The sequence below is a fragment of the Rhododendron vialii genome, chromosome 2a (genome assembly GCF_030253575.1).
Source record: "Rhododendron vialii isolate Sample 1 chromosome 2a, ASM3025357v1".
NCBI lineage: Eukaryota > Viridiplantae > Streptophyta > Magnoliopsida > Ericales > Ericaceae > Rhododendron > Rhododendron vialii.
In genome coordinates this window covers 20,181,019-20,203,016 of record NC_080558.1, presented here as the reverse complement: position 1 = coordinate 20,203,016, position 21,998 = coordinate 20,181,019, and the positions used below count along the sequence as shown (strand labels likewise).

The window sequence follows — 21,998 nt, the reverse complement described above, 5'->3', positions numbered from 1 at the left end:
CTTTTTTAGACCAACCAAGGAGTTTTTAATATAATAGTTCATGGTTTGAGAGGTAGTAATACTTGCTTTAGATTGGAGACTTAAAACTACAAGTGTTTTTCACCAACCGTAGATAACTCTAATTTTGTTGGATGGTCTCGTATGCAGTGGGAAATTAGGCCATCTTAATTTGTTCTGGAGGTAAATGGGTTTATATTCTAATTGTCAACTGGCATTTGGAATTTGACTTATAATTTGAACATTGAACTTAGGACTAACAGCAGGGGGATTGAAGATGACAGGCTTCCTGTGATATGTTACAAATTAAGGTTTGTTTTTACTTAAAGTGGATTTGTTCTGTCCATCACCTTTTTGCATTTAATCACATGGTAACCAAATTGGATGGAAGATATTTTTGGAACCTAAAACTAAAGTGCTTTAGAGAATCAGAATTATACCTTGGATTTTCCTAATTGTTCTTCGGATTTTCAGCAGAGGTGGAAAAAACATACTAACTTGTAGTTGATCTCAAGAGAAAGTAGAAACTTGGACCCTTGTGATTATGCTGGCCATTTCTTTGGCGAGTATTGAAGTTTTCAAGAGATGATGCAAGTTATGACCACACAAGAGATGATGCAGTGAAGACCACTAAATGGCTGTGGTTTAGTGGATCTGGTTTCAGGTTTTCAGGTAAGTTTTGTTTCAAACAAGATGATTTCTATAAAGAGGGCCCGTCCCGTTTCTCGATTCAAAATTCAACCAGAGGGTCTATCCCATTTTCTAGGGTTTGTCCCGTTTCTAAAACAATTCAAGGGTCTATCACATTTCCAAAAAATTCAAGGGTCTGCCCCTTTTTCAACAGAGAAAATTTCAACTTCAAATTCAATATTGATGCGAGGGTCCATCCCGCTTTCTACTAAAATTCAAGGGTCTGTCCCATTTCTAAAAATTCAAGGGTCCGTCCCATTTCTAAAAGTTCAAGGGTCTGTCCCATCTACTTGCTTGCATCATAAACATTGTCATGAGCATGATTCTGCTTATCCATTTGCATTTGCCCCAATGAACTACGCAGATCTGATCCCTACAACGGGGTACGTAGGTAGCTCCTCGAGCGCGACCTCATGTTTACTCATTTGCTATTCGGTCCAAGGGTTTCCAGGATGCTCTATTGGGGTGTCCTGATCTTTAACGCATACTCGTATCCCATCGTGGCACCCGAGTATTCGCCAAAGAGGGACAACTGTAGACACCCCAATTTGAGACTCCCCGGACTACCTTAGATCTCCAATGATGATACGAGACAGAACCCCGGATTTGAAGGCTTGATCGATGACTTTTGAGTATCCTAGAACCTGAACCCATCAACTGCCAAGCACAAGGCATCAAGTGCCCAGGGCAAAGTACCCATTGCTCAGCGCAAAAGAGTCCAATACACTCTCTAGCGCCAAACATTCACTCCCCAGTGCTGGGAATCAAATTCTATTACTGACAGCTCTGACTGTTGCAGGAATCTCATCATGACCCTACAAAGCATCTAGCCGACTCTAAGCCTGCACAGATGTTCCCCCTCCGTTTTTCCCTATAAATAGAGGTGCCTAGAGCCATTTCAACACACACACATACATACATACAACACCCATATACACCCCCACTCCACTCTACTCCACAATACAACATCCCCCCTCATTTCTCTCTCTAAAATATATACATATTTTGGCTTTTCCTCATACATACCTGAGGAAATATCAGAAATGTCTTATATTTGAAGAGAAAAATCCCATCTCCATCCTAAAAACCTACATTTCTTTAACACTCCACTACAACAATCCTTCTTGGTCATTCATCAACCACCAAACGACCCTCAATTCATCCAAATTAAAGCTCAAGGTCTCATTCAAGCACTCAAAAGGTAGTAAACTACCTGCATTTTTGGTTTCTGTCCATCTGAGAAAACCAAGAATCCAAAGCAGAGATATTAGCTAGCTAACGCAATTGCGGGCTTCTGTTACGAAAAAATGTGATTGCATGTGCTTTGCGTTGGGCACTAACTCCCCAGCGCAAAGCACCTGTTCCTGGGCTGGCTAACTGCCTTGTGCTGGGCACCCCCTCCCCAGCACAAAGCTCTTTCTCTTGTGCTCGCTGATTATTCCAATATCAGTGGGGTCCAGGGACTTATGTGTCTATTTCCAGTATTCGTTATTCGTTATTCGCTTTTAATACTTTTCAATGCTATCTTCTACCTGTCTCATCTAGAAATACCTCAAAATAACATCAAAAAGTTATTATTCTTGCATTTTACTAATTAATCCACTGCTTGGATAAAAAAATAAAACATTTTCAGAAACTGATCAAGACAACTGCTTTGCGCTGGGCACTGAGACCCCAGCACAAAGGAGTTGTCCCAGAAGGTGCTTTGCACTGGATATTAAATTCTTAGCGCGAAGGAGTTATCTCCATCTTCTACAGACTTTTGACAGTTTGCATTCATCTCATCCATAACATGTAACTTTCTATTTTGTTTCATTCTTGTATATATTGTACACTCCAGCACATGTCTACACCACACATTTAACTTGCTATGTGTTTAAAAGTTAAGGAAAAAGCATTTTTCAAAATCCCACAAGTATTTAGTAGAGACCGATCTTCGTATCGGGCGAGAAGGGTGCCGAATAAAAGCCTTCCCTTCTCGTAACTTGGCTTCCAAATCCAAAATCTCTGATTTATTTTCAAACTCAAATATCATTTTCAAGTTCCAAGTTTCTCGGGTGGCAAACCATTTTACAAAAACCCGAGTAGTGACTCTTTCAAACTTTCAATAAATCCAAGGATGGGCAGCGCGAGGGGAGCCCCTCTGAAAAGGGGTCTCTCGGGCTCTGGTAGCCCACAAGAGTGAATTAAGATTCGAAAAAGGTACTGCGGATAAAGCGATGACAAATTGATAACTTATTAACATTGCTTTTGTTCTATTTAACAGTCTCAATGTCCCTTACGTTGATGTTTCTGCGTATATTTCATGCAGCTACGCGAGAGGTATTTTGAATATTCAGGCCAGTGGACGCTTGAGGTAATATGTTTTTTTTTTTTGGGGGGGGGTGTGGGGGGGGGGGGTGGGGGGCGGGTGTAGGTTAACCATTTTATAACGCAACCAAACTATAAACTTTGGGAACAAGCCCATACATCAGAACAAGGCTATCCCATCCCTAACCAACTAGGGAAAAAGAAACGAACAAAGCAACAAACACAAACAGATTTACAAGGGGCTGAAAATCCTAGAACATAGGCACCAGTTCCTTGCAAGTAGCCTGTTTGAATCATTAATCTTCAGTCCTCTCCAATAGCTTAACCACGCTTTAATATCCCCAATAATCAGAGTACTAAGACCAGAGGCTGAAATCTTGGTTCATTGAAACTGCCTCCTATTTCTTTCTCGCCACAACCCATAGATAGCAGCTGCCAATAACTTGCAAACTCTACTAGGACAGGAATCACTGGATCGATGAGTCATAACCCAATCAATAGAATCACCTTCCATATAGACTTTGAATATTCACCATCAACTGGTCATGAGTTTCGTCATCAATCTGGCAAATCAAGTGTGTTTTATTCACCACCATACCCCAGCTATGCAAACGGTTCTTTGTTGACAGCCTTCCCAAGAATGCGAGCCATTCTATAAATCCCCATCTTCGAACGTGGTGGGTAAACCATTCGCATTTCGTCCATGGGACAATGGGAAAAACCTCCCTTAGCTCCTGCCAAGCAGATTTTGTATAATATACCTATGAACTATCCAAAACCCATGTCACAGAATCAAGAATATTCACATTTGGCACTAGATTAGGATCAGTATTTGCTATAATCTCGCTGGAAATGGCACATCTAGGCCTTGGCCACTTCCACAACCCATTGTGAATAATTGAAGCAACCTTATTAGTCAAAGATCTCCCAACATTGAAACCTGTATAATCTCCAAATTTCTGGTAAAGAGGGCCAAGATTATGCAATTATCATCCCACAAATAAGTAGAGGCACCATTACCTATTACATATTTAATCCAAGGCTGGACCACAACTCTAAGTTAGAAAAGTTTTCTAGTAGTCCAAGAAGCTTCATTAGGAACCCTGGCTTGAGGTAATATGTCGTTACTTTGGTCCTTCAAAGTGTCGCGAGTCTTCTACTCACTAGCGGATGCTGTAGTTATTTTATTTCTCTCTTGTTGGTCATAATTAATTGTTGTTTTTCTTTGGTTAGGATTATGTAGGTGATGATTATACTTGGTCACATGAGTTACTAAACTAATCTTCTCTGTTTGAACTTTGAACCTTTTCTCACATCGCTTTGTATATGTAATTCCTCGGGCAACTTTGTTGTTGTTTCTTCATTGCTCAGTTGAGTGGTCTCATCTATCATTATTAAGTAGTTGTGGATTAGTTTGACTAAGGTTTTCATTGGTGTAGGATGTGAATATACTTGAAACACTTATAGATAGCACAATTGCTGTTATGAAGAAGATGTCACCATTGAAGGTATGGATTTGGATGGTTTGTTATTTGATTCCTGTTATAATGTTCTGAACTCCTTTACAAGTCTGTCTGGATTTGTTGCTAATTATGGTTGTTTAGCTGAATTTTAACTGGAACTTCTTTTCATAGTTTTTATCTTATTTAACATAATCCAGTCCAACGTTGGCAATTAGCTAGCAACTGTACCACCAATTAATAAGTACCATGAGTGCTCTTCTTTTCGTTTGCTGATGCTTAAGTTCTTGTTAGCAGTTGAAAATGGTTTGATCTTACTATATTGTCAAGGAAGTGATCCATTCTTCGTGTTCTTCAACACAACACAACAACAACAACAAAACCCATGTAGTCCCCAATCATTGGCGGTATGGGCGGGGGAAGATTGAAGATAGACCTAACCTTTGGCGGTATGCACAAAGTGGCTGCTCTCAGAAAACCACTGAAACGGTGGCACCCCTATACCTGTTTTGCTGTGGAACCATACCCCCAAATCAAAGCCAAATGGCATCAGAGAGGGTAGGCCAAGAGACCCAATTCAATTTCCATGCACATTACCATGCTTCCTTCATTAATAGTCCAGAGCATCGGTATGCACAACTCATGTACTTCAACTGATTGCTAATTAAATCTTTGACTTTCCGAGAAAGAATCGAACTGAATCTTCTAAAATATTCATGGTTAGAGTGTTATTTTTTGTGTTGTACGTGATACTTTGAGGCTAGCGTTCTTAGAATTAAATATTTTTCAAATCTGGTTCTAATATTTGATACTCAGTGGGTTGCCATGTGGATTTGCATTTGGATACTAGATATTGAAAGTAATCAAAGTTATGATGGAGAGGCATGACACATTTTAGATCTCTATTCCAAAATGCCCCCATTCCCTCAAAATCTATCAGGAACGATTGTAGAAGATAAAACCCAACATTAGTAGTTGAAGTCGTCTTGCTTAGTATCAAGTTCCTACACTTAGGGGCTTGATTTGTTACTGACAAATCTCTTCTTCCTCCTCCACTCTATTGCTTGACGAAGAACGTTGAAAGGTTTCTCTCTTTAAGCTCACATATGAAGGAGATGGAGAAATTTGGCTTTTGGATTGTTTAAGGCCGTTATATATCAGACATGGGAGATGGATACATACACGGAACACAAAAATGTCAAAATAAATCGGGATACGGACACTGCAGGAATAAGGCAAACAAAGTGAGATGAGAAAAAGTTTTTAGAATTATAAATTCACCCTAGACGTGTCCCCACTATGCCTTGCTTGAGACACATGTTTGTGCGTGTCCTCTGCATATCCGTGTTCCATATGTGTCTGACACAGATACAACGACCACTTGAGCATATCGTCCCTTAGGTTTGTATTTTCATCAATGGACATATTGTTGTGCACATGTTTGGTTGAGATAGTTTGACCAAAGAAATTACGCTAGTGCAATTCTTGGATGTTATGCATTGTTGAAATATCTTTATACATGCTCTTTTTTTGGAGATGTATCTGGTTTTACCTTTTCTTGGATGTTAAGAGATCAGACGCTATTACTGTTGTGATAAATTTAATTGTTTGCAAATATAACTTTTTCTTTAACAAATGAAACTTTCTTCGGGTTCCTGGTTCTTATTTTTTGTTATTTTTGTTTCATCTTTACACCAGAGAAATTGTGCTACGCACCTCATGATGGAATTGGCACAGTGCAAGTGCGCGTGCATCTCTGATACTCTGTTTTATGAGTTCTGGAGGGACATTGATGTCTCGCGCCTGGAGGTGTTCAATCTCGTCTCACCTAATAGTTTAATGCAGTTGCTTCATGATATTCTTAACGCCATGTTCAATCTATTAGAGTGGAGAAACCTTGAGGTAAATCCTTTTATGGCACATATCATTTGATAATCGTTGTAACTGTAATTTTTTTTCTGAGGTTTCTGCTCCAATCTGTTGAAATTATGGTTATTTGGCTGGGTGCAAATGCTGAATGCTGCCTTTGTTGTCATCATCCGGTAGCATTGAGTCTGGCCTTGTTGCCATGAGCTGCTTAATTTGTGGCTTACCTTAGATAGTGTATCAGTTAAAACTCTACAATTACCCTCTGTCCCATCCCCCAAAGAAGCACACCCCAGTTTATACAGTTCGTTCAACATTTTCTACAGATACCTATCATTTAGATGATGGTCTTAGATTGCGAGAAACATTCGGGGCATATTTTCTGTCTTTGTGAATCCAGGAAAGTATTTTTGCCAGCCAAATGCCAAAGAGTGTAGCGGAATTATTCAAAGCAAATCTTCTGACTTGGAAGTGGTTCTCTCGCTTGATATGAATTCCATGTCAAAACAGATTGCAAGTTTGACTTATTAGGGACAAAATTTCTGCCCGATCCCAAAAAATTGAATAGCTATTCTTGACTGATTTAGAACTTAGGGTATTTGTTCAACAGGCGATGAACTTCGTTGTATGAGTGAAAAATGGTGCTATATGGTGACATAAAATTCTAGTTAAAAAAAGAAGGGGTTGAGCATAATGCCCTTTTCATAGGCATTCTCACTAATATTAGTTGCTTAGTGATGTCAATATTATCTTCTTTGATGGGGTGTGGGATGTTCTAATGTTAGTTGCAAAGTAACAAGAGACATTTGGGCATATGTCCTAATAACTACAGATGGACTACTTAATCTTTATCCTTTCTCTTTTTTACAGTTGTGTCACTCCACGTTTTCAGCCATGTTTCCATTGGTATTTGGTGCTTTTGGGGATTGGGCGCAAGACGTAATTGACATTGTCGAGCATGCTGACTGTGAAAGAAGATTGGGATCACTTTATTCGCATTCGGCATCTTTTGTTGGGCCTTCTTTCCTCACGGATTGCAGAAAGTGTCGAGGAATTTGGGCGATTCAGAGATGATAGGCAGGAATCTTCCTGTGGCTGGAGTGTTTGGTAAGACCTTGTTTGCTTCCCGTGGATATGCACTTACATAGTCCATGGAATTTATTTTCCTGCCGTGTTATGTGGCTTTGTTATTGGCTTTGTGACGACGTGTTCTATATTTGGAATGTTAGTTCCAACCTTAATTGTACGCTTTTGATGAATGTGCTTTAGGCGTTAACGCAATAAAACTTGAGCACCTGTTTTTGGGGATTATGGTGGCAACATTGGGATCAATCAATGTCCACAATGGATCAAGGACCTACAACTCACAAGAAAAGGACTTGCGGTGGAAGAGTACATTCCTGCGGTTCAGGAGCGCATGTTTGATGGGTTCACAATTGATTTTGGAAATCTTGATACAAAGGTAAAACCCTTTGGAGGAAACACTTCTTTATTATTTTGCATGAATATATGTTTTGTTCAAACAAGGGCCACTGATTTAGTTGTAAAAAACTGACATAGAATCATGTGTGTGGGTTTGAATTGAGGGCAACCTCTAATATGCTATTAAGAGTATGGTGGTTGACCTATGTTATGGAGGGAGGCAACTTTGTATTATGACACGGTTGTCGCTCGGACTCTAAAGGGTCTCACCAGAATTCGTGGTAGACTGGTAGTGCATGCTTAAAAAAACACTTAGAAAATGGCAGTGGTGAGAATGCTATTTTGTGGGATAGGTAAGAACGCAGAGCTATTATTTGGTGGTGTGGGGTCGAGGGTGAGAGTAGAACATTGAATGACGCAGGTTTTGTTGGTACTCGTAAGTGGTTTCACCATATTCTCCGCGTGTGTATCCTTGTAGAAATACTTGCAAAACGGGAGCCTAGTGCTCTTTTCTTCCCTTGTTATGAACACCAGAGCTATTTTTTGGGTTGGAGGTAGAGGGCGAGAGTTGGTCCTCTCACTTTGGCTGCTCTAAAACACTTAGGCTGAGGCTCACCTCAGGAACGTAGAGCTATCACTTTGGATAAGTCCTAGGTTTCCCTTATTTATATTGCTGTTTTGTGGATTTATATGCTAGCTTATAGTGGAAGTTTTTATTTTTATTTTTTTGATAATCGGATGTTCGGGCCAGCTTGCGCGCACCTCGACTAATTCCGGGGTCCTGAAGGTAACGACCGGGGATAACCCCATGTGGCCCCAGGTTTAGAATGTTTGGCTTCCGTGGGAATGGAATCTGTAAACTCATGGAAGAGCACAGAGCACTTATTGCTTTCTCACAACGACTTGAACTCTCCAAATGCAGCTTGAACTCTCCAAATCTTATATTTTCTTTCTTCACTTGGTAATTTGTCCCATGTTCTTTTTAATTCATGGTCAAAGTTTCCTTGTATGACTTCATGTACTTTTTCAGCTGTTGTATTGTAAATTCTTTCTTTCCCCTATTGAAGGCCTTCGTAGGGCAGGGCATTGCCAATGAAAGGGTAAAATGGGATGCGAGCATGGCTATCGACATGGTTGCAGTGTTCTCTGAGGTGAGAAATTACTCGAGGGTTTGATATTTTTTTGACAGCCTCTATTGTGGCTAATTCATGTGTTTCTTGATTCAGAGAGCGAAAAGTTCACGGAAAGGCAACAGAGATCGAAGAAGGGACGATGGTCCAACAAATGCCCCTAGTGGGATTCTTATCGACCGATTGCAGAATTGTGCAAGTCCCACGAGCTCCCCATGATATGGGAAAATGGTGGAGAAGACAGTGAGGCGGAAATTTAAAGATTGCAGAAGAAGGGTAAGAGGAGGTTGTTATTTTAGCAAGTATGTGCTTGTTTTGGTTTAACAGGTAGATAGTTGTAGACACCTCAATCTGGACTTTCCAGATTAGTTTACTTTCGGTTTTTAATTCCCCGATGATGAAACGGATCAAGAACATCCCGGGAATGATAGCATGCTTGAGTTTTGAGTGTTTGCAAAACCGTTGAATCTAGCCAAAACCCTATTGGCACGCGCTGGTGTGGAACCTACGCGCGCGGGTCAAATGGACAGGTGTTAGTTTGGTTCGCGTGCGCCAATCCGAGACCCGCACGCGCTGGTCAAACCCTGTCCCATCATCTTTATTTAGCCTTGATCAAGAGGATCTTTGGGGCCGGTGGAAGGCTCTGTTTGGCCCAAATAGCAGTCTTTGCCAGGGGGGTATCTTTTCCCCTATCATCCAATGAGAGGGAAGGCTTAAGGGCTAAGATACCAGCCTTCCTTTGGCTAGTATCTTTCTCCCATCCTCTATATATACCCCTCTCTCACACCCTAGCAAAGGGTTACAAAAAAACAACAAGGTTACAAGATTACAAACTTGGTCATCCTTCATACAAACCAAAAAAACACACCAAACAAGCTTTTAAGAAGCAACACACTACCATCCAACCTCAACTCGAAGCTCAATCATTCCATTCAAACCCTAAAACTAAAGGTATAACACCTTTGTACTGCATTCTGTTCTGATCCCTGAGGGAGGCTGGCAGGGTCAACGCTGATAATCAATACCAAGTCCTGGCCCTAAAGCTAGCAAAGTTTCAAAAACCGTAGTGGCAAGGACTAGCGTGCGCAGATCTTGCGTGGGGCCTAGGGTTTTGTTGTTTTATGCTCTCTTTTGTATATAGATCATTGAAAGTATGCTAACAACCAGTTTACTGCTTTTCTTTGTTAAAACTGCTAGTTTTATTTCAATATGTATATCTGCTGCTATAGAATGCCCCTGGGGCCTTTCTAGACATGTCCCAGAATCCAGAAACATGTAGAACCAAGCCCTGGTTTGTTGACTCAAACCTGCGCACAACAGTGGTATACCCGTGCGCGCAAGTCTGGTCTCGACCAATGGCTGGCCTTTGCATGGCTAACTAGGCTTTGGCCTTTATTTTTGTCCCCACACTGTTTATGGGGTGTTTTATTCATTTTGTGGCTTTGTAGCCCATTCAAACTGTCTGTAACTGTATATTAACTGTCATATGAACTATTTGGTTTGTCCTGGGTGTGCACTAGTCATTCCAAAGCCCAGAGGGTTGAAAATAAGAGCTGTGTGTTTAAACCTACTGGAGCACACCGGCCTGCAGTGATTTAATCAGTGCAAGCTGATTTCTTCCTGCGTACGACACTCCAAAACAGGGCTTTCTAGTCTGTTTAAACTCTCATAGGAGTCTGTTTTCATACTAACTGTTTCAATAAGCGAGCATGCCAATAAGTGAGCATGCCATCTATCACATCCTGCAAATCTGTAACAGTTTTAATTCCCTTAAACTGTTCTCCCGTCCTAATTGGCTAAAAGTTGATTAATAAAGAATAATCTCTAACATTTTCGCAAAATGCTTAAGTAAAGACCGATCTCCAGATTGGGAGAGAGGGGTACCATAAAACTCTTTTTCTCTCGTAACCTGGCTCCCGAACCCAGATATGGTTATGACGGACTGGTGCCTTCACCTTTTCAAATTAAACAACGTAGCAAGCGTTTCAAGTTTGGTTCCTTGGGTGTCGGACCTTTAAACTCAAGTGGCGACTCTGAATTGAGCGCTCGTCTGCTAGCGCTCTTTGATTCGCCTTTGTTCATAAGGGCATGTTGCCCACAATAGTGTTCTAATGACAATTGAGGAAATGATTTGCTATGGGGAGTGTAACTAGTAACACATTACTAGGCCTTAAATGTGAGTAATTTCCTCATTGGTAACCCCTCCGACTATGCCTCAGTTATGCTCTAAACCCCTTTAACTTTTATGGTTCATACTTTACCACCTTTAACTATCAACATGATGGCATCCGTCGACGATGAGAGCAAATTTCCAATGTTTAACTGTTTTATTAGTCCGATTGGTTGGTGCATTTTATATGAACTCTGGAAGAGCATCTCGAATGCTTCCTCAAATCTTTCATCCAACTTAATCTTGGTTGACAAAGGGTAAAGGGAAAGGATGTGCTACAATTAAAAACAAAAATCATATGAAATTGAGAGAACCTAATTTTTTTATCAAAGAGAAATTGTATTTTTTTTCATCAAAATTGGTGAAAGAAGCTTTTGCAGATAATCTAGGATTTTGTAGAAAGATGGGGGGTTTAAACATGAAGTTGACCGTGACAAGATTTTCAAGGGGGCTCAATACATTGCTAACTTTACGCAGCCGCCGCCCGCCGCCCGCCCCCCTTTCCTTCCTCCACTGCTTTGGGGTTGAGACTTGGTCAGAATTAAAAATGAAACCGTAATTTAACCAGTTTTGGAGTGTGTTTGTTAGGGGTGAGGAAAAAACCACCAATCGTCAATCCAGTACGAACCACAGCCCAAACCGCCGGTTTGGTTTGGGTTGTTTTTTTTAGTAGTAAGGTTTGGTCCCGTTCAGAAAATGAAAACCGTTCTAGATGGTTTGGTTTGCAAATTTGTGCTAATGGGTTGCGGTTCCAAACTAAACCGAAATATATACATATGCACTGATCGCTTTTATTTTGACGGGGACTTGGGAGAGGATGGGACTTGGGAGTCGATAGACTGTAAAAAGTACTCCCTCCGTCCCTATTTTAGAGTCCAGTATTCCATTTTGGGCTGTCCCTTAATAAGTGTCCATTTTGTAAAGTTAGTGGGTAAAAGTTGGTGAATTTTCCATTTTGCCCCTAAAAGTAGATTCCATTTTGAAAAGTTAGTGAGTAAAAGTGTAATGATGATGGGTAAGTAGGGAAAGTGAAGGAAAAAGTTGATGTGAAAGGTATAATGATGATGTCTTTTTAATAAGTTGGAGTTACGAAGCAGGACACTTAAAAAGGGACGGAGGGAGTATATTTTATCTTGGTGTAGGTCTCCAAAAACAAGCCATTAGATGTAATGACAATATTTATGAGAGCTTTGGCCAGAAGGACATACTATAGGGTTTAATGATGTAATTAGGACATCAAAAAATTCCAACCAGGCTCCAGGACATTTTCCCCCGCCTTCCAAAAATACCCCCATTCTAAAACAAACACGGAGAGGGCAAATCCCAAAACCGTTTCGTCAACCCCCAAATGTCACTTCTCTCTCGTGATCGCCTACAACCTCTGACGATTGAGAACTCTGTGATTTTCTTCACGCCATCTCCAGCAACAACCTCTGGCAATCGATGCCGGTAATTTTCCAGCGCCATGTCCGTGGGTGTAGCAGGCGTGGAGTAGAAACTCGCCGGAAAGTATGGTGATCGGCGGGGGTGGCTCTTAGCAATTGCCGAGTTAAGTTGATCCATTAGTTGACTGAAATTTTTTTTTGGGCGGCACCGGCGGCGAGGGGATGCTAGGCGCCGGAGATGGGGACTCGGAGGGGCTCGTGGCAGGGGCGGGTATGGGGTGTGGATCGGAGATGGGAATGAATTCGCAACCACCGGCACCAACGAAAGTGTGGTGGTGGGTTTTGGGATATAGAATATGACTAGAATCAGTGGTACTTTACAGCTTTCATTTGTTTTACTTGAATTCAATGTTCTTCCTTTATTTTTGTCACCAGAGATGGCATTTTGCTCGGGAAGAAAATGTGATAGTGGTGGGACACAATTACCATTTACCAATGTACTTGACAGAGGTGAGTTTGAGTATAGAGATGGGGAAGATGGGTCAGTGATGACTCACTATATTTCTACAAAAACCTACTCACATAGAGATGGGGAAAGAGATGATTATTTGTTCTCGGTAGTTGACTCTCTCTCCTCATTTGAGTTTCCTTTCCAAGGTCTACTTTGGGAGAAAAATATCTCCAGTAACTCTTTTTTTCTCTTACATTTGTTGTGTTCCAAAAAGATAATGGAAATAGTCATATCTATAAATCAATTATATGTGTGCCTTTCTAATAAGAAAAATGCAAAAGAAAGAAAAGGCAAGACAAATTAAACAAATAATATTAAATGCGCTACTTTGTCAACTTAATAACACAAAGATACACACACCATTATATGTGTGATACCCAAAGCACACTGATATTCTTATATGTATTTATCAATCATCTATATCTTCTAAAAAAATGCTAGATGATGTTAACTCTGTCAATTTATTCTTTTATTTTTCTAAAATAAGGTAACAGATAAAGTTATTTGTGTAAATATTTTCTTTGCATCTTCCAAAAAAGGAACAAATAACATTAGCTATGCAAATCGATCTATTTTTTTTCTCTAATATAAGGCAATAGATAACGTTATTTGTATAAATATATTCTTTGAATCATCCAAAAAAAGAACAAATAACGTTAGCTGTGCAAATCTATTTTTTTTCCTCTTTAAAATAAGGCAACAAATAACGTTATTTGTGTAAATATATTCTTTGGATCTTCCAAAAAAACAAGAACAATTTTTTTTCTCTTTAAAATAAGGCAACAAATAACATTATTTGTGTAAATATATTCTTTGAATCTTCCAAAAAAAAAAGAAGAACAAATAACGTTAGCTATGCAAATCTATTTTTTCCTTTAAAATAAGGCAACAGATAACGTTATTTGTGTAAATATATTCTTTGGATCTTCCAAAAAAAAGAACAAATAGCGTTAGTTGTGCAATCTATTTTTTCTCTCTTTAAAATAAGGCAACAAATAACGTTATTTGTGTAAATATATTCTTTGTATCTTTCAAAAAAAAGAATAAATAGCGTTAACTGTGCAAATCTATTTTTTTCTCTTTAAAATAAGGCAATAGATAACGTTATTTGTATAAATATATTCTTTGTCTCTTCCAAAAAAACAACAAATAATGTTAGCTGTGCAAATCTATTTTTTTCTCTCTTTAAAATAAGGCAACAGATAATGTTATTTGTGTAAATATATTCTTTGGCTCTTCCAAAAAAACAACAAATAATGTTAGCTGTGCAAATCTATTTTTTTCTCTCTTTAAAATAAGGCAACAGATAACGTTATTTGTGTAAGAATATTCTTTTGGATCTTCAAAAAAAAAACAAATATCGTTAGCTGTGCAAATCTATTTTCTTCACCAAATTCACAAAACACATAAATCTTCACCAAATTCACAAAACACATAAATTCTACCCATGAACTGATCATGCACACACCACATTGTTCAGTGCACGCCCCTCGTATAATTGACACGTTTTTCTCCATGCAACTACCATTTTTTATTCTCATTCTCTTTAATATAAGCACTCAAAACTAGTTTGATCATCTTATATTTAGTTCCTAATTAACCCTGAAAAAAATAGTTAACAACAAATATCAATTACTTCCATTTTAATTATTAAATATTACAATTTTCTTGCAGCAAATATGGTTATCTTTTTAAATTCATACTCTGTATTATATCAAAAACAAAATAGATAATGTTATTTTTGCAAAATCTGTACTCTTTATAATCGCAATAAAATTAATAGATGTGATTATTTGTCTAAATCTGTACTAAGTATTATATCAGAAAAATTAACACATAATGTTATCTTTGTGAATTAAGTACTCTATATAATCGCAACGAAATATAGTTATCTATTATAATCTATATTCTGTATTATTCCCAAAAGACTAACATATATGGTTATTTACTCGAAATCTATAATCTATAAAATGAATAAAACCTAGAAATATTGATATGATTATTTGTCCAAATCAACATCAATGTTTCATTTTTTTGACTTTAGCCAATTTTTGTTGTAAAAAAATTTGAGAGGTGATTTTCAAATCACTGAAATGTGGTCGTAGTCATCTACCCAATTTTGATATATATTTTTTTTTTTGGCTTTATGCTGAATCAAAAGAAGAACACTACACATGTTTATGAAAAACTTTGAACACCTGCATGACTATCCACTGAAAGACCAAACATTAAAAAATTATTATGCAAACAAATTAAGTTCGTCACAACTCTGAGATTTTCTCATAAATTGCTGCTCATGTGATTCAAGAAACATCACTGATCTCCGGCGATCTCCTTCTCTCTCTTTCCATCGGTTACCTCCCTCTCAGCTCCATCTTTGTCTTTCTCTTTCAAGGCTAACAAAAAAAAAGAAAGGCAAAATGGAAAATGGAAACCAGCGTATGGCAGCCATGGCCGCCGGGTTCCATCGCCGCCACCACTTCATCTCACTTCACCTCTCCTCCCTTCCCTCTTCTTCCTTCTCTCACCTTCCCTCTTTTCCTTCCCGACTCCTCTCCCCTTCTCCTTCTTCCCCGGCCGAACCGTTGCCACCGCCGTCGCGGCACAACTATGTGCAACTGCTGCTGCCGTGGGCTACTGCTCTCTCTCTCTCCTGTGTACTCGCAAGTGGGGTCTGGGTATGGTGCCGGCGGTGGTGCTGCGGCTACCATTTTCGTCGGGGACAGAGAGAGAGACAGCGAGACCCGAGAGGGCCACACGGCGATATAGAAAGACATAGGAAAAAACAACCGTCAATCATTCCCGGGGTATTTTTGTCCATTAAAGGACCTTCGGCACTATAATTGTTAAATCAATGGACTCTACACCCCATACAAACTTAGCGTGGGCTAGTTGGCCCAATAGACTCCTATTAAGGAGTTTAGACCAATTTTCTGAATATTTAAATGGGTTCATGATAGAAATCCGATGGGTTCAACTGATCACCAAATGCACCATTCGGGCAATCAAACCATACATAGGCAACAGAGTTTCTCTAGATTAATGGGATGATTTTGTTCGTCAAAAAAGTGAATCCACTCCCTTAATTATACGTGGCATTACTGGATGCAGGAGGGAGGAGGGGCAGTTATCTTTGAGCTTTGTTAGAAAGCCTGGTAACTCTAGAGATCCACAAGTCCTAATAGGGTCTTTGAGAGGAAAATTAGTACTATTACTTGCTATTGGAACACCGCATGGTCAAATAATTTTTATGTTGGCGGAAACCTCTCTTTTCTTGTGAAATCTTTCTGCTTTGTAGTGCTACCACTTAATGCAGTTGCGGATGTATTGAACCCTCGTTAGAGTGACTCCAAGAAACAAAACTAAAATTTTGTCAAATTTCAAGAGTCATATCTCTAAAAGTCTCCCGAAGCTTAAAGGCTAAACTATTTTTTTGTCTAACTTTTTGAAAATAGAGGAATGGTTTTTCAAAACTTAGCAACATTCAACATAAAAATATTCTAAATTAGGAAAATATAGAAAATAAATTGAATTTGCCTGTTAACTTATTAGAGCCCTTCAACATGTCCGTGTCGGGAAACAAGAGGTGTGATGCATGCCTTCATGGATACAAAATCAGACATATCAGAATCTAATTCGACGAACCAGCCTAATTATTTTGAAGACCTTAATGTAGGCTCATTAAATAAAGAAAAGAATCAAGTTGATCAGATTTTGGCAAAGGTTTCATCGATCATATATATGTTTGAATAAGAACTAGCATGAGATTCTACACCACCGTTTTGTGAAAGCAATTAAGAAAAGTTACCACGGGGTTTCACTAAAGCTTCTGTCGCCAGCATGGTTTATTCCTCTCCAAAGTGAAGTGAAATCGGAAGCAGCCTCAAGTTTGAAGTTCCCAGTATGAAGAAAATAAAAAACCACCAGTTCAGTCCCCATTACTGGAGATTGAAGGGATACCTTGGGAACGGATACAACATTTAGATTTTATATGCACAAACTCAAGTTCAACCTATAACCTCAGGGTTAATAACCCCAGTTTTAACCACTGATCCAATGGACCCCTTGAAGTTCTCAGTATCCCGACAAAAATATTTACACAACAATCACTGTGAAAGTGACTGAACATGCATCTCAGGCATTTTCGATACTCTAGCCAGCCTTTGGAACACTTGTTAATTTAACAGCCACATCCCGTAGATGTCAATTACGGTTACTGAGGAAGGTGAGAAGTAGCTGGTTCACCTGGTCAGGGAATTGCTCCTGAACGAAATGGCTACCTTCGGGCACGTAGATTGTCTCCAAGTTCGGGACATAAGTCTTCACCTCTCCACTTCTTATGTAGTCTTCTATTCCTGGAAATTTGAAGACATAGTCCTCCTCCCCCATGATCAGCATAGCCGGAACTTCGACTTTCGGATCTGGTATGTCCAAGTGTTTGTGCATCGACCTGTTATGTAAAACCAAAGGTTGAAGGTTTCCGTGATTTTGATGAAAAAAAAGAGAAGAAAAGAGTACTCCAGAAACAAATAGGATGATCCCTTTATTCAGTCAAACAATGGTTGCAACAGCCGATTAAAAAAAAAAAAAACCACAATGGTTGCAACTCCATACTCAGGGATGAAGGCAAGATGTCATCCAAGTGGAAATAATTTCGAAAACAAAATGTTGTATATGCATATATTTAATCTCCACAAGTCCCCAAAGCTTTTCAAAATATCTAACAACCTCCCTCATGTGCAATTTCGTCTTCCACTTGGATGCGCAAACATCCAAACATATGATGCAGCACAAGGCAAACTGAGAAGAAGAATTCAAACGGATAAGAAATGCAGATTGGAAGACTTTAACCCAAGCGCTCACATAAACTAAAGCTATGGTAACTTGTTCATACCAGAGCTTAAGCACAGAGGAAATCAATAATACGGATAAGGAGCAGAGTTTCGCTTCTCCCTCTCATCTTGGTGATTATCATCGGAATAATCTCTTTCCAATAGCAAGATATTATGACAAAACGGCTTTTTCGTAGACAAAATTAATCAAATATCAAGTAACCACCATTGCAATTAACCACATGAAAAATCCAGCAAGTTCGTGCTTTAATCATGTACGTATCAGTAAGAACAAAACATAGCATCAGTGGAACGATCCACCCTTTGCAATCATAGTGACAAGGTCATCAACCAAAATTTGTAAAACAAAACCAAGATAAATCAATTTTGTTGGAGTTTGGAAGGAAAAGATACTTCACTCAAGTTCTTCAGTAACATGAATGCTATATAACCCTTCACCTGTAAGGAACTTGTAATGCGGTTTGAAATCCGGATTTCTCATATAAAGCTCCATAGGTTGCCATATCTTCATCTGTGAACCAAGGGGGTAAAGGAGTGAATGGTTCCACCATATCCATGATTTCCTTATTTTCCCCAGCTATTGGTATTTCACTTTTGGAGAAGAGTATATAGATGTTCCGAACGACTGTTTTGGCATCAAAGCGACCAAAATCAGCTTCAGCTCGTCCAGGTTCCTATAATGAATCTCCAAATGAAGTGAATGAAAACCAGTAAGATATGCTTTCCAATTCTGGACACGTAAGTTGGTATAAAGACCATGCGTACCTTCCATCTTGAGATGTAGAAACCTTCTGGGAGGCCCTTGTGATGTGTAGGAGGACGTGGGGGCATAAATGGGACGCCCAATGTTACTACTCCTGAGATCCTCTTTGGGTACAGAAGGGCAATGAGGTAAGCGATTGGGGATCCAAAGTCTTTACCAACAAGAAATACCTGTAAGTAAATAGGGGGGGAGAAAGAGAGCATTATAACTTACAAAGAGACTAATCGTTCGGACTTTGGATTCTACCATGTTAACTCCAAGTACCAAACTTAATTAAGCAAGAAGGATCTTGAGATTTACATTCCAATACAATCCCCAATAACCCCAAACCACAATTTTAACAACTATGACAAGACGGAAACTCTCGCGAACCGCGTGCATCCCAGATTCACAAAACCACATGTCATTAAGTTGTATTTGCAATTTTAATTACGTCACTAATCCGATAAACAGTTTTCAGTCTTCAATAGCAAACTTGTTAGGATTCAAAAAACCCATCAATGCCATGCAAACCAAACACATGTGTTCAGCAATCTAAGATGAAGTTAACATTACCACCAGGAGCAAGCCTGAGATATAATGGAGGCAACAAATTCTATTTTCTCAAATATCCTTATCCCTCTGTCCTAATGCATTGGCAAGCCACGATTTGGTTAGAATCTCAAAACATGAAAATATCGGGTCACGAACGTGCAAATATTCATACACTAAAACCTAAGAAGCACAGACACAAACACAAATGCAGACACGAATATGGACACGAGATATGATAATTCCCAATTAATAAGCATACGGGCACGGCCGGAGACACGAAAGAAGTGGGGAAAAAAAAATGCTTATACTTCTAAATTTTAGTTGTGATTAGTACGGATGTGGGATCTACAAACTCCCAAACTATTAGGAAATAACATTAACTTAGCACAAAAAAGACAACTAACACTACTTCTACATAATTAAGAGATAATCCACCAAAAAGACAAACCACAAGGCACAAGTGACAAGTTTGTTGCAAATTGTAACTCTTGAAATAGTTTTATAACTTATAAGTACGAAATGACACCACACCGTGTCTCTATACGTGTGTCACCTGAGACATGTGTGCCTCCCATGTTCCATGTGTGTCCCTTGTTCAACTTCATTACAAATAATTAGAGTTAATCGAAACAGCCATTTTTTAATCATTTTCATTTTCCAAAGACTTAAAAATAACTTTCTCCAAAATGTTGAGAAATGTGCCAAACCACAACACACACAACGCGCGGAAAATATTCAAGGAAAGAACGCAAACAGAAAAAATACAGAGTTTTTATGTAATTCACCAACTATGAAGTTGAGTACGTCCACAACTCACACCACTTTTCCCTACATATCGAATGAAAAGAGTACAAGACTGCACCACTTTATATTATCCATAGAATGAAGAGAGTGCAAGAGTTACATGAGGAGCTACATATATGCAAGTATTCATAAGGTTCACAAATTACCCTAAAACAACTCTGCCAAGGTTTTGGGAGCAGAACAAACCCTGAACAGTAAGCGGAGTGCAATTAAACCGAATCAAACTTCACAAACCCAACACCAAACACTAATAAAAAAAAGTAAAAATTTCCCAAACAAAACCGCACAGGAAAAACTACACTTTTTTCCCCAAACAAATCCGAAGAGGAAAAACTATCTTATCTCTATTTTCCCGACTACCAAACACAACTACAAATCAAACCGAACCCGCAGCTGAGAAGAGGTTTTCTTCTTCCAGAGTAGAAGTGCTACGTACACCAACTACGACCCCAACCACAATTCTCTCACATATAAATGGCCCCACACATAAAGACTATGGGGCCTCCATCAAGGACGGAACGAGGGGCGGATGACCCTGGGCAACCTCCCCTCCCTACCCACATTACACATTTTTAATAATTATAGTAGGGTTTTTTTTTTCAAAACTCTAAAATTATGTAAGTTCGCCCACCCAACATTGTTTAGAACAATTCAACACCCGTCCAACCCATATTTACTGAGAAAACAATGTTTATATTTAACAACAGTTTTATCTTTCGCAATATTATTTTGCTTTTAGTAATTGAATAGGCTCATCAAAAATATGTATATGACAATCTTCTTAATTTTTACAATTTTTAATAACAACATTAATATCGCCTTCTATGTCTAAAAACACTTTCTTGAATGTTGGGTCACCCAAACTTGAAGTTGAATCCCTATGACCTACGTGCATGTGAGAGGGTTGTGGTTGGAATTATGATTGGTGGCCGTTTTGCTCATTACTAAACTTGTTGAAGAGATGAAAAATAACCAAGGTATATCTTTTCGATCAAAGGTTGAATCGATCATCAAATAGAAGAATTAGGCCAAAAATTAGGATACAATCGGAAAATAAAACTTCATAAACAAAGAGTACCTTCGTAATGTCGAGAGCATCGAGAAGTGCGACCATGTCATGGACGGAGTCAAGGAGTGAGGCGTTTTCGGGTTCGGGCGGCGGGTCGGACAGCCCGTATCCTCTGTAATCGGGTGCGATCGCTCTGTAACCGGCGTTTGCGACGGCGATCATCTGGTGGCGCCACGAGTACCATATCTCTGGAAAGCCGTGGAGGAACATCACCGCTGCCGGACCCGTTCCGGTCTCAGCTACGTGGAGCTTCAGACCGTTCACTTCCACGTACTTGTGCTGTATTTGGTCCATTGAGTTTCTACGGAGAGAGAGAGAGAGAGAGAAAGAGAGAGTAGAGTAGCTGTGAGGCTGTACGACCCCTCCACAAGAACGAGTGGTAAAAGATGGTTTCTAGACCACTGAAGCCCCGTTCCAGAACACCTTCTTAAAAAATAAATATTTATTTTACATTTTTAAACTTAAAAATAATGTAAATGAAAATTAATTTTTCAATTTTTTTTTGCACCGTATAAAAGATTTTAATGAGATCTATCAAATAAGATCTATATTGATAGGAAAATTATTAAGTAAATAATTTTTAAGCTTAAAATTGCCTTTTTAAAAAATAAGTACTTATTTTCCTTTCCGGAACGGAGTCTGAACAATTTTCCCTGTTTATGACAATCCCATCAAGATGATCACAATTCTATTAGTTGAACACCGTAAGTTATAATCCTCATATTTATTAATGAATTTCTAAAGTGTTTCAAAAAAAGAAAAAAAAGATAGTGAGAGGGCAAAATTATAACGGTGCCTCTAGTTATGATAATTTTTCAAAAATGAAATCCGATTGATCATTGATCGAATTAGAAGGATTCATAAACCAATTATCTAATCGTTCTCTCAACTTTTTGGGCCATCTTTTCAACAAAAAAAAAACTTTTCAGGCTATCTTTTAACTGTGCAATTAAAGTCTTTAATGGTAGGATGCCATACAATGATTCTTCTTTCACGATCTGGGGTTAATTTACCTACTAAATATCACTCGTCTC

The 21,998-nt window shown here is 38.9% G+C and overlaps 2 protein-coding genes and 1 non-coding gene across 4 annotated transcripts; 1 reads left to right on the top strand and 2 right to left on the bottom strand.

Annotated features, from left to right (window-relative positions):
* Positions 1-2,871: 2,871 nt before the first annotated feature.
* LOC131315682 (uncharacterized) lies at positions 2,872-7,406 on the top strand. Of its 2 annotated transcripts, none has more exons than XM_058344871.1 (4): positions 2,872-3,043; positions 4,437-4,505; positions 6,156-6,359; positions 7,194-7,406. In XM_058344871.1, exons 1-4 carry the CDS (start codon positions 2,993-2,995, stop codon positions 7,395-7,397), a joined length of 528 nt encoding a protein of 175 aa, XP_058200854.1. In that variant the 5' UTR covers positions 2,872-2,992; the 3' UTR covers positions 7,398-7,406. The 2 variants fall into 2 exon arrangements, with proteins under 2 accessions (XP_058200854.1, XP_058200855.1); XM_058344872.1 differs by lacking the exon at positions 2,872-3,043 and adding an exon at positions 3,498-4,325.
* LOC131318233 (small nucleolar RNA snoR100) lies at positions 4,963-5,070 on the bottom strand. The gene has a single exon (XR_009197567.1). It is a non-coding gene; the product is annotated as a small nucleolar RNA snoR100 (small nucleolar RNA).
* Positions 7,407-16,911: 9,505 nt separating the features above from the next.
* Positions 16,912-21,374, bottom strand: LOC131315681 (uncharacterized). Its single transcript, XM_058344870.1, has 4 exons — positions 20,974-21,374; positions 18,560-18,727; positions 18,233-18,468; positions 16,912-17,391 (listed from the first exon to the last, which is right to left on the bottom strand). Exons 1-4 carry the CDS (start codon positions 21,256-21,258, stop codon positions 17,145-17,147), a joined length of 936 nt encoding a protein of 311 aa, XP_058200853.1. The 5' UTR covers positions 21,259-21,374; the 3' UTR covers positions 16,912-17,144.
* Positions 21,375-21,998: the final 624 nt, after the last annotated feature.

Coding starts and splice junctions, on each gene's coding strand:
- LOC131315682 (XM_058344871.1), top strand. CDS start 2,993: ATGCAGCTACGCGAGAGGTATTTTGAATATTCAGGCCAGTGGACGCTT. Junction 4,506..6,155: donor AGAAGATGTCACCATTGAAG/GTATGGATTTGG, acceptor TCTTTACACCAG/AGAAATTGTGCTACGCACCT. Junction 6,360..7,193: donor TAGAGTGGAGAAACCTTGAG/GTAAATCCTTTT, acceptor TCTTTTTTACAG/TTGTGTCACTCCACGTTTTC.
- LOC131315681 (XM_058344870.1), bottom strand. CDS start 21,258: ATGGACCAAATACAGCACAAGTACGTGGAAGTGAACGGTCTGAAGCTC. Junction 18,728..20,973: donor ATGCTCTCGACATTACGAAG/GTACTCTTTGTT, acceptor ATTTACTTACAG/GTATTTCTTGTTGGTAAAGA. Junction 17,392..18,232: donor GCATTACAAGTTCCTTACAG/GTGAAGGGTTAT, acceptor TTTACATAACAG/GTCGATGCACAAACACTTGG.